General features: G+C 35.6%; 1 protein-coding gene across 1 annotated transcript in view; it reads left to right on the forward strand.

Annotated features, from left to right (window-relative positions):
• The first annotated feature begins 1,675 nt into the window (after positions 1-1,675).
• Positions 1,676-13,354, forward strand: part of LOC110022078 (phosphomethylpyrimidine synthase, chloroplastic) — a 15,727-nt gene continuing 4,048 nt past the window's right edge. Inside the window, exons 1-4 of the mRNA XM_020720864.1 lie at positions 1,676-1,790; positions 1,865-2,177; positions 2,315-2,442; positions 2,888-3,714. Coding sequence (XP_020576523.1) covers positions 1,867-2,177; positions 2,315-2,442; positions 2,888-3,714 — 1,266 coding nt within the window. The 5' untranslated portion in view covers positions 1,676-1,790; positions 1,865-1,866. The remainder of the gene's footprint in view (positions 1,791-1,864; positions 2,178-2,314; positions 2,443-2,887; positions 3,715-13,354) is intronic.

A 13,354-nucleotide genomic window follows, 5' to 3' on the forward strand; every position in this document is an offset into this window, starting at 1 on the left:
ATACATATATATATATATATATATGTGATTATTATTAATAATTTTTATTAGTATTTTTTATCACTGTTAATATTATTATTATTCTCCAAAAAGCCGCAGTACATCAATGAAGCTTTCCTCCACCGTCCCTTCTGTTTACATGAAGGAGCAACATCTGCTTCATTTTTTTCCCTCAAGCACGAGAAAGGCACAAAAATGAGAGTAATTTATTTTTTTTATTTACGCACACATTTTAAATAAAGTTGGCAGTAAAATGTGATTATAAGTTAAAAAATATAAGGAGTAAAAATATTTTAGTCATATAACAAATTTTTGAATTTAAAAAACACACTAGAATTTTATATTTAATTTTTTTTACTATTAATTTAAAAAATTATCATTTTATAACATTGTTTGTTCAAATGTTATAAGAAGTTTTTTTTATATATATAGAATAAAATCCCCCTTATAAGTACTAATGTTATAGGCGGTGTGGTGTGGTAGTTGAAGGTGCACCGTAAGGTTGTGCAAACTTGTGAACTTAAGTTTTTCGGGACTGTCGGCCACGAATCCCACAATAAATAGCCTTCTTCTGCTTCTACATGGGGTTTGTCTCTGCAGAAAGATAAGCAAACATAGAGAAGTAACAGAGAGTACAAAACTTGTCATTTTTCTTCTATCTGAATAAGTGTTTTGTGTTTTTTTTTTTTTCTCTTTCATTGATTTTAAATTGGAAATTGGAACTTATCTAACATGATGAATGTTGAAATCTTTTCAAAACTTTCTTAAATAATCTGACCATTTGTTCTAAGATTTAAGTTATGTGAGCGGGAGAAATCCTTATGAATTGTTGATTTAATAATTCTTGAATTTAACCAATAATCAGGTTGAAACACGAGTTATTAAAATAATAATGGATCTAGGGCATGGACATGGTGAAATTGGATTCTTCAAGCATATCAAGACACAATTTCTTTCTTTCTTTTATTTTTCATTGCACTTCATCTTCTCTCCTTTGATGAAGTAACCAGGCATTTTTTTAATTATTTTTTTGCAATCGATGCTAACTTGTAAATTAACAAAAAATCTTACTTGAAGGATCATTTGAATTCATGTTTTCTAAAGAGTGACATGGTAATATATTAGATTCATATTAGTAGGATTTAGTAAATCTTATAAATCCGGATTTAGTAAATTCTTTAAATATTATTTGGCAATGGATTTGAAAATTTTAGTTAAATCCAGTCAAGCTCTTTGACAACTTTTGTGAGGATTTAAAAATTTGCTATGTTTTTTGTTATTATAAAAAAATATATATTATTTTATAATTAAAAAAAAATTTATTAAACTAAATTGAATTAAATATCAATTTAGTTCTAATTATGTTAATTAATAATTAATGATTTACTAAATTAATTTAACATATACTATATTAATTACATATTAAATAATAATTTAACATTAATTTTAAACAAATTAATTATTAATCATATATGTTAAGAAATTCTTAAAGTTTAATTTATTTTATATTAATTAATTAACTATTAAATATTATACCTCAAGTTATTTAATTATTATTAATTTAAAATTTTAATTACTAATTATTATTACTCAATTAAAATAATAAAACTAACTTAAATAAATAAAATAAAATAAAATAAAATTGCAAACTTATCGCCTCTTCCCTCTCTCCTCTGTCTGCCCAAAATCCTCGCCTACTTAACTCCCCCTCTCGCTGCCTCTAAGTTTCGCCCAAAACTTTCTCCTTCATCACCAAACCCTCACGATACAGTTGCGATCAGAGATAACTGGTAAGTCAACGATCCATATTTTCTGAAATCAGACAATGATCTCATGATTACTGATTTATTTGATCCTTGTGAAGAGATGGCATCAGCTCATGGTACTCCAGGACTAGGTTTTGTGCTGAGTAATAAAGGATGCCTCGCCGAAGCTAAGTTATGCCACACTAGTTTCTTGCCTAGATTTCAAGCAACTAAGCAAGCCTCAAAATTTTTGGAGAAGGAAACATGCCACAATTTTAAGAGCTGGAGTACAAGAGCTACTCTGACCTTTGATCCGTCGACTGAACAAGCAAAGCTGAAAGAGAGGAGACACACTCTTGATCCAGCCGCTCCAGATTTTCATCCATTTCCATCCTTTGAAGAGTGCTTTCCAAAGAGCACGAAAGAGTACTGGCATGTTTCTGATCAATTTTCTGTTTATGCAGTTTGCCAAAAATGATTTCTGAAATGAAGCTTTCAATATAATCACAGCACTTTTTTTTAATTTTTTTTTAATATAGATACTGTATATGCTGGTAATGATTCTGCAGGGAAGTTGTTCATGAGAGAACTGGTCATGTGTTGAAGGTACCATTTCGACGGGTTCATCTCTCAGGGCACGAGCAATACTTTGATACATATGATACTAGTGGTCCGCAAAATGTTAACCCTCGAGTTGGTGAGTATGCTCTCAATTGTTGTGATTTTCCTGATGCATTGCATGCACTAGCATAGACGCATACATCTCTCCCCACACCTAGACATAATAACGGTAATATTTTGGAACAATGCTTACCTCATGCCAGAAAAATGTTGTTATAATGTTTTATCTTTGAAATATAAATTCATGCATGCACTTACCCATGGTTTTCATTCCATGGCCGGTATGTCGATAGCATGATTTCTGTGAATTTTGTCCATCTGACCGACAACATTTTAAGTACATTGATTAAGAATACTTACTTGAAAGATCTGAACTTTGATCAACTGAAGCAGTTTTGTGCTCCTCAGATACTATCTGCATCATATACTGTTTTATACCTACCGAAAGTCATTTTTAATTAATATCAATGTAGAAGCTTCTGTTAGTTTATGATGTTTCTTTAATTTGTAATCATATACAGGTCTTCCCAAGATTCGGAAGGATTGGATCGACCAGAGAGAGAAGCTAGGTGAACCCAGATGCACACAGATGTACTATGCTAAGAAGGGTCTCATTACAGAGGAAATGTTGTTCTGTGCCACTCGTGAGAAGCTTGATCCTGATTTTGTGAGATCAGAGGTTGCTCGCGGAAGAGCTATCATCCCTTCCAACAAGAAACACCTTGAATTGGAACCAATGATTGTAGGTAGGAACTTCTTAGTCAAGGTGAATGCTAATATTGGCAATTCTTCTGTGGCGAGTTCTATTGAGGAAGAGGTGCATAAAGTTAAATGGGCCACCATGTGGGGTGCCGACACAGCCATGGATCTGTCAACGGGTCGATACATTCATGAGACACGTGAATGGATTCTTCGTAATTCGGCTGTGCCTGTTGGAACTGTTCCAATTTACCAAGCATTAGAAAAAGTGAATGGTGTTGCTGAAAATCTTACATGGGAGATTTTTAGAGATACTCTTATTGAACAAGCTGAGCAGGGTGTTGATTATTTCACCATCCATGCTGGTGTGCTGCTTCGCTACATTCCTCTTACAGCAAATAGAATGACTGGAATTGTTTCACGTGGAGGATCCATTCATGCAAAATGGTGTTTAGTTTATCACAAAGAGAACTTCGCTTATGAGCATTGGGATGATATACTTGACATTTGTAATCAGTATGACGTGGCACTGTCTATTGGTGATGGACTTAGGCCCGGTTCCATACATGATGCTAATGACACCGCACAGTTTTCAGAGCTTTTAACACAGGGTGAGCTTACGCGCAGGGCTTGGGAAAAGGATGTGCAGGTATTTAAAATCCATATGAATTAGTTTGATCATTTACTCTTTTCCCAACATTAATGTGTTTTCTCAATATTATTCAAGAATTATTTATTCATCAGTTTGATTATTTTACTGAGCTAGGTAAGTTGGTCCTAGATATAGGTGTTTGCTTCCATGTTCTTCATTCATCAACTTACGATGATGGTTTCAATGATAGTGGTTAGTTATGTATCTATGACTAAATATTATTTTTTTGCATTGGTTATTTTTTATTAATTTTTTTAGTTATTTTTATACCATTATTAAAATAAAGTTTTTATGCTTCTGGTAGCTTGGTTGGTCATGTGTTAGACCGCCGCCTACGACGCTTTTTGCCTCCTGCTCCACCGAGTCAACACCAAGCCGGCCAAATAATTTGAAGACTTATGTTAGGCTCAAGACTAAAATGACAATTTTGTACTTATTGTGGGGTATAAATAGGGTTTAATATGTTTAGATTTAGGTCGTGTGCTACTGTTGTCTTGAATCTAGAGTTAGGGTTTGGGAGATATTACCTACCTCTCAAATTGTAGGTGGTTATCTTTTTTGTATTCGGGATTGTATCGTTTTGATTTGGTACTGACATAATATAATCTATTATTTATGTCCTAAATTTTTGAGAAAGTTTGTTCGTTCCTACCAAATTGGTATCCGAGGAACATCTTGGAGTAATGGTGATGAAATCGAGATTCAATCACGATTCGAGCTAGCTAGGAAGCCAACGACAGGATTGCAAAGTATAGGGTTCCTCCTTCATGATTGAACAACGTGGCATTCATGATTCAAGCTAGCTAGGACGACAAGGATATGATTGCAGTGTACAAGGTTTTGCTTTCATGATTGAACATCGTGATTCAGTCGCGATTCAAGTTGACAGGAAGTCGACATCGTGATTGCAACGTACAGGGTTCTGCCTTCGTGGCCTAACCTCGCGATACAATAGCTAATCGAAATAGCTAGGAAGCTAACGACGAGATCATGGCATATGGGGTTCCGTCTTCGTGTTTAAACACAGTGATACAATCACCATTCGAGCTAGCTTAGAAGCTAACAATTGGATCACAACATACAAGCTTCCACATTTGTGGGCCGAATCTCGCGATACAATCACAATTTGAGCTAGCTGGGAAGCCAACGAAGGGATCAGACCACGTGACCAAACCTCGCAATACAATTATGATTTGAGCTAGTTGAGAAGGCAATGATCCAATGATGAGATTGTGCTATACAAGAGTTCTGTCTTTGTGATCAATAACCGTCTTGGGAGCATGACGGCCCTAGAAGAATTTATGAAGAATATCGTGAAATTTCAACCAAACCCATTGCTGTCTGCCTCAGCATTAAGCGACGACATCCGGAACGGATGCAAGTGGCAACAATTAGAAGATTCACGCGACATGCGCAACATCCTTAGCTTACGCGGATTTGGAGCCACGAGTCCGAGTGAAGGAATTTAGGTTGGATCGAGCGAAGGGGTCAGAAATGGATTCAAGCGGCTATATCTGGGCGTTTGGAATGAGCATCAACAAGCGTAATGGGAGGGCGTTTGGTTCAATGCTAAAGAAGATCGATTCAAAGAATTTTAAACTGGAATAAGGTACCGCGATGGGTGGGACCTTGGCGGAGGGTTGCATCTAACCGCACCAATACCATTTGCTATAGTAGCCTTTCACGTGGAATGCGATTCAAGAGCTTATGGGAACACATGAGCTGATTATGAGGTGAGTCAGACTTATGAAAGAAGAGAAACCAATATGGGTTGAGGAAGGGAACTCAACCCCTCTTTATGGGTGGAACGAACTTCGGTCATGGGCATTTGGGAGGAGACTCACACGTTAGGAAGCTGACGAAAATGGTAATCTTTGAAGGAGAGAATGTTTATAGTTGGTTTTATCATATAGAGAGCTACTTTGTTATTAATGAACTGTCAGAGGAAAAAAAAATTGATGATGGTGGCCCTGTAATTGGACAAAAAGGCTTTAGTGCAGGATTAATGGAGAGAACAACATCAACCAATTAAAACATTGGAAGAATTTAAAGATCGATTATTGGAGCGTTTCAAAATCACATATGAAGGGGATTTACATGATCATTTTTTTGAGTTGGTCCAGGAAGGGGTTGAAGTCAGAGATTTGAGCAACACTTCATCTGCTGAGATCGTGAGGATTGGGGGAAACTATGAAGTGAGCACAATAGGTTGAAGATAAAATGCAATGGAATAGACTAATAGGAACAAAACAAGTGGAGCACCCTACCAAAATGCTATAATCACGATGATACCAAAAAATATAATAGTGGGATTCTTGATGGAGGATCCACGGGGCAGGAATAATGGGCCAAAACTGCGGGCGACATTCAAAGACCTTACAGAGATAGGTATTCAGGAGAAGCGAGATAAAGAATTATGTTTTCAATGTGACGAGAAATTTGCACTAGAACATTGTTGTAAGGATCATACCTTATAGATTCTCACTGCTTGTGACGAGAAGGCAGGAGATGAACAAACAAAGGAGTTTATGGTAGAGGAGGAGGGACACCCTCACTTGGATGTGATGTAAGTTTCATTGAACTCGTGGTGGGGTTTAGACCAAACCACACTATAGAACTTCGGGGCAGATTAGAGAGCATGACTTGGTGGTGTTGGTAGATAGTGGGGCCACCCACAATATCATCTATACTCAAGTAGTGAAACAATTTGGGCTTGAGATGGTTGACACAGTAAGTTTTGGAGTCATGATAGGGATTAGACGTGTGGAGAAAAGCTGGGGAGTTTATAAAGTAGTGATTTTAACATTGCAAGGTATTCAGGTGATGGAGGATTTTTTTCCCTCGGATTTTGGGAGCACTGACGTGCTATTGGTTTAGAAATGTTTGTAGTCCACAGGAGAGACTAAGATGAATTGGAAACTCCTGATGATTGAGTTTCAAGAGGGAGACAATATGGTGGTTTTTCACAGCGATCTTAGTTTGTACAAGACCTTGGTGACACTCAAGTCCATGGTTAGAACAATATTGGACAAAGGGTTGGGATTCTCGTAACAGACAAATGACACAGAGTTGGCAGAGGCTCTGACATCTACCCAACAACTCGTACAACAAGTTGCAGAAAATTTTCAATTACCTTGCAGATCGCCGCCTTGGATAGATCACAAGCATTTAATAACTTTGAGACCGTGGGTTTTTCTTATCAGTGCGTGCCCTTACCATTACTCCTAGTGTTTCCTCTCTTGCACCATGAGGATAAGATTATTTTTTTTGGGAGGGGAGAAATAATGCTAGACCGACGCCTACGACGTTGTCTGCCTCATGCTCCACTGAGTTGACATCTAACCCGCCAAATAATTTGAAGATTTGTGTTAGGCTTAAGACTAAAAGGACATTTTAGTCATTTGTTAGTTATTATTATGGGGTATAAATAGGGCTTAATATGTTTAGAGTTAGATTATGTATGTGATTGCTGTATTGAATCTAGGGTTAGGGTTTGGCAGAGATCATTTGCCTCTCAAATTGTCGTTGTTTAGCTTTTATGTATTCGTGATTGTATTGTTTTGATTTAATACCAACAGAATAAAATCTATTATTTCTGCCATATTTTTGTGAAAGCTTGTTCGTTCTTATCATATTGGTAACAAAACCTAGATGTTTATGCTGGAAGTAAAAGATAAACGGAAATAAATAATGCCAAATTATTATTACACTGCAGAAACTAAAAGGTAAAGCTACTTATTACACACAACATTTATAAATAACGTCTTACCACATGGATCATCAACATCATTATCACCATCAACCTCGTGCCATTAATTTCAGTTGATTTTAGGAATCTTTATCATTTCATTCCTCTACTAAATGTTGCAAGAGACGTGAACTCTGCTTTCAGTACTTCATTTGCTCAACTTATATTCATGTTGTCTTTGCTACCCTTTTGATCATAACCCTTTAACTCTATCTAATTTGCTTTATTGGTACATGTTATACACTCTGTTATGCATGTCCAAATCAGCTATTCCCCTAGAATCTCTAGTCATATATCATTCTATCATTACAAGGTCTGACATGCCTCCATGTTTTATTCTGATTTTATTGATCTACTTGGATGTATTTAATGTCCTTTTAATTATAATTTTAGAAAATATACATTTGTCTTCATGATACTCGACTATTGCTAGTACTCTTGGGATGTTCAAGAATCTTGATGGAATGTTATGCAAAATTCTGTATCTTTTTCCCATTCCTTATTTTATGAATCTGAAGCTCTTTTTCTCTGAATGTTTCGGAAAAAAATCTTGTTTTTTATTAAAAGAAAGTGAATTTATCATTCAAGCTTTCATTAATGCTTAATTACTTCTGTTATCAAATAAATGAAGTTGTACCAAAAAAAAAAAAAAAACTAGGGAACATTAAGGATGGTTGTAAGAACCTAACTTTTAATTTCTCTTTTTATTTAAATGCATTATTCTCTCTTTATTTACTGAAAGAAATTGAAGTAAATGCGGGACTTATAATTTCCACAGTTTGGTTAATAGTGCCTCTAGTTGAACAACCATATTGCTATATGTGCAACATGATAGTTTATATGCTTCCGTTGTTCTTGGAGATATGTTCGTTAAGTGATACTTAGATGTGGGGATTGTGATATTGATAGCATTTGCATTTTGCATTTTGCCACCCGTCACCGTCCACTGCCGCCTGCCACCTGCCACCTGCCGCCTGTCGTTTGGCGTTGCCGCAACCAAGCTCCCTTTGCTGTAGCTCGCCGACAGCCTCCCTTCGCCGCAGCCCGCTGCCACTGTTAGACAAAAAATGTATTTTGAAATACATTTTTATAATGAAGTTCAAACCAAACAAAAATATAGTCCTACTTTTTCTTACAGTGAACCAAATAACTCACAAGTATTTCAAATACATTATAATCATAGTATTTTGCAAATCTTTTATATTTCATTTCATTTTCAACAGACCAAACGGCCCCATAATGAAGGAGCCTTTCCTTGAAAGTATTTGCTCTCACCTATGAAGCACTTGAAATACATATATAGCCAACACACAGTAACATGAAAGAAAAACTAGGATTTTTTTTTTTAAATATTCATTTTTCAGTGATTTCCTACATTCCTTAATGTATCCTCTTTATAAGCGTAAAAAAAAAAAAGAAATTATCTAAAATCTAACCCCCTTAAAACAACAAGTTTCAATCATCTAGTAAGCACTTTAAACTTTTAAATTTCACTTCCAAGTGCTGCATTTATAAATCATCAAAGCAGTAAAATTTCATTGGGAGATAGGCCAAATCTATGCAGCTACAGAATGTGAAAAAATGGAAGATAGAAAAGAAGATGAACGTGCAAAAATACACTAAGAATTTTAGGTAAGTTCACCAATTTGGTGGTTACACCTTATTGCCCCAGCATTATATTTCATTATGAATTAATTATGAAGGATTACTATTTCTCTTATGCAATATAATATGCCCACTTCTCTCTTTATAAAGAAAAGCCTAAAGAATACAAGAAAATTCTCACTTGGAGACTCATCAATCTTATGTTTCCACTGCAATGGCTTTGACTACTTAATAGAGAAGTTCAATATAAGTGGCGCACAACTTTAGTTTTTCAATCTAAAATGTGTTTGTCAACATATCAGTTTGATTCAAGCTCCAAAAAATCTCGAGTGTCAAACATTTATCAATTTGCTTTGGAATTCCTAAATAAGGACAACAGTGGGAAAGCACAAGGACAACAACAATGAAAACATAGATGTGTGTCGGTCAACTTTTTCGATGGATTTTTTGAAAATATGGTATATGAAAATAATTTTTGAAATTTAATTAATATAATAGATATATAGTTTGGGTTTTGAAAGTAGTATGTTTTAATTTTTGAAAAATGAGACCAAATGGATCTCATTCGTCCAATAGTTTGCATAATCGTGTCTGATACGGCGAATATTACACCCTCCCGAAAGATAAGTGTAGACCTCGACGATAGACCGAATCCTGCAAACTAAGAGATTTGTGACATCCATTTGGTCTGCGAACCTTTTTATGTATGACCGACAAGTTTTCCTATCTAATACAAAGATTAAATAGAGTTTATTTTACCTGGGTTCCAAATTCCCTATAAAGGCAAGCCCCTATAGTTAATTACATCTCAAATGACTGGAGTCACTTGAGAAAATTCTCGATAATGATCAGTGGTTCTAGTCTTCAAGATTTCAAGGTTTATGTTTTCACGGTAGGACGTGGAAAAATAAGTGGGAGTGGCTCAAGTAGAAACAGTTCTTTCAGGAGTTCAATGGAAGTAAAGGGTAGGGGGCGTCACAGATCTTGAGGAGGAACCTCAATGACTTCCCAAACTATCCTAAGGTGTGGCTACATTTTGGAGACGATGTTAATTAAGTGTTTGATCCTGCCAGTTTTATTATTTGAGACTTAAACTTGCATAATATCTGATTATGCAAATAACCCACGGAGATAAGAGAGTTTACGCCGTGTCACACGACAACCTCGGAACCTAAGGCGGGTTAGGACTTAAGCTGCACAACATGGTTGTACAGGAGCCTAAAAAAGGAGTGTGAGGATTTACATCGCGCTAGGCGAGCTACCTCGAAGTCCTATGAGTTGTTATTATACTAGGAAGGGATAATGTTGAAGAAGATCCTCTTGCTTCTCGGTTTGAATTTAGCTCCTGTCATCGCGACAACTCCATGGTTTAAGTGCTTGAGATTAGTAGTTTACGCTTCAAAGTTTTGGTGTCAATGTTTTGGCTTTGTTTTATTTCGATTTTGGTTTTAGAACTGATTTTGCATGCAGAATAATCAAATTGCAAGTAAATAAAAGATACTTGAAAGGTAAAATGCAATAAAACTAAAATGTTGTAGATAAACTGTAAAAGCACACTTGGGCATCTGCTGCTAATACATTGGCATCTGCTACTGTTGCGTTATTAATGTTGTGAGCATAGTATGATTTGCAACATATTTAAACATACTTGCAAGAAAAATAAGGCAAGAAAACCCTGCATGAAAGTCATAAAAAAACGAGTAGTAGAAATCACGAGCAAAAAAAACCTGTAACCACATATGACAGCTCAGGACTAGGTATAAAACATTGGTAAAAGTGGGGGGCTCAGAGCTGGGCTGTGTGCTTCCCGACCTTGAACAAGAGTTACTGGCCCGACAATCTACAGAAGGCAGTTCTTAACCTCAATCTAAGTGACTAGCCGTGGACCTTTATAAATTTTTGTAGAAAGATTTTCATGCAAAAGTTATTATTTAAGTCTTTTTTATACAGAGTTCTTTTAATCATGCAAACGGGATTTTTATTTTATTTTTGTAAATATTTTTGTAAAATTGTATAGTCCACAAGCTAGTCACTCTAATTGTGCTAGAACTACTGACAATCTAAGAGTGTCGGGGGCAACGATCCCGCCAAGAATCGGCGAATAATATCATTGATACTTCCCTCTCCCTTATTGAAGATCCTTGAGGTAGGAGATAATATTCTAATAATCTCACTTCGTATCCCTTGTTTAAGCACACATAAACAATGTCGTTATCGCCTTCGTCACGTAAACCTTAGACTTATCCTAGTTTCATGATCCATATGTGGCATTAAAAAATTTTCCCAATTACCAGGAGGATTAGACTGTAATATTCAAGCTCAAATCCTGATGCACTGGGTTTCATTGTAGGTTAAGTCATTGAGGGAATTTCACTGTTGATTTAATTAAGGAAGCATGAACTATGTCTCGGTGCATCCTAGTGTCAAGTGTCTTGATCAGTTTGTGAATCAGGGTCAAGTGTTTAGTTTTACTGTGCATTCGAGGATTAGGTGAATATGCTCTTACATAAGGTATGTTCCTAAAACCTTGGAAGGTTACACTGCAGAGATTAGGTAGATGGACTCTCACCTAAGGTGTGCTCCTAAAGACTAGGAAACCTACACTGAAGATTAGGTGGATGAACTCTCACCTAGGGTGTAATCCTAAAATCTAGGAAACCTACATTGAGGATTAGGTGGATGGACTCTCACCTAGAGTGTGCACTTAAACTCTAGAAAGCCTACACTGAGGATTAGGTGGATGGGCTCTTGCCTAGGGTGTACACCTAAAGTCTAAGAGGTCTACAATGAAGACTAGGCGGATGAGCTCTCACCTAGGATGTACACCTAAAGTCTAAGAGGTCTACACTGAGGACTAGGTGGATGGATTCTCACCTAAGGTGTGTGCTCCTAAAACTCTAGGAAACCTACTCTTTAACTTATGTTTAAGGTGATTTAAGGTTTCTATATCTTCTAATTAATTAAATCATCAATCCTCATCTTTATGACTTAACCATTTAAAAATAAATAAAACAAACGAAAAGAAAAGGTTGATCCACTTTCAAAACTAATAAATCAAAAGAGGAAATAGTAAGTGAATCAACCTAAAAACATGTGAAATCTTTCAACAACTGTAATTCAATAGACTCTCAAGAAGAGTACTTAAGTTTGTTCCAAGACAATGCACAAAATCGGCCTGAATCGACACATAAAGTGACTCTAAAACAACGATCGAAATCAACCCAAATCAGCACCTATAGTAGCTCCAAAACAGTGCATAAAATCAGTTCAAATTTGCACCTAAAGTGACTCCAAAACAGTGCGTTAAAATCAGACTATTGTGTAAGCCTCAAAACATTGTTGTAAACCTCTCTAAATCAGCAAGCTAAAGCACCCCAAAACAGTGTCAAAATTGTTCCAAAATGATGCCCAAATTATTTCCAAATTAGCATATAAATCCTAAGCATGAAAAGATACATTTCACATTAAGAAATAGAAGTACCTCTTTCGTAGAATTAAAGATCAGAGTTGTGTGATTATAAAGCTTAGGTTCCACATATGCAGAGAATATAAGCATTGTATAGTATGCACGTAAAAATTGAAGCTAATGTGATAGATATGCAAGCACATAGCAATTGAGTGGCATGTATGTAAAACAAAGCTTAGGTATTAGGCATACAAGTACATATGATTGACATACAAGTTGGTTCTAAGACTTGGATACTGGATATATAAATCCATGAGAATTATGTGGTACATATGTGAATCCTTCCTTCTAAAAAAATCAGCAGGTTCCAATAAAAAATATTGGAATAATAGTAGAAGGAAGACTCATTTCGGAAAAAGTTCACATTCAATAATTCATGGTTGACGTAAGCAAGCCCACGATTTTAACAACTATTAAACATTAGTTTGAATTTAATGAAGAACAATTCCATTTTCCCATGCCCACAAAAAATCATTGTAACACTAGCGTATCAGATGATCCTAGATAAGAGCAAGTAAACATGGCTAGTATAATTAAAAGAACAGTGGATAATTAAAACACATAAGATAAAGTGTCACGGATGATAAGCTTACTGAAACAACCAATCATAAAGCACTCCAAATTGACATAAATTACTCTTTAGAAACCTAGGCAAAGCATGTTTAACAAAATTCTAAGCACATTTAAGGGATATAAAACTTTATGGCTCCAAACAGTGACTCTAAAGAAGAGTTAAGATTCTTCATAAATTCAGAAATAAATCAAGTATGCATTCAATCTTAAATCACATAATCCACACATCAGAGACAAACAAAAGG

Source organism: Phalaenopsis equestris, unplaced genomic scaffold, assembly GCF_001263595.1.
Source record: "Phalaenopsis equestris unplaced genomic scaffold, ASM126359v1 Scaffold000167, whole genome shotgun sequence".
Classification (NCBI taxonomy): domain Eukaryota; kingdom Viridiplantae; phylum Streptophyta; class Magnoliopsida; order Asparagales; family Orchidaceae; genus Phalaenopsis; species Phalaenopsis equestris.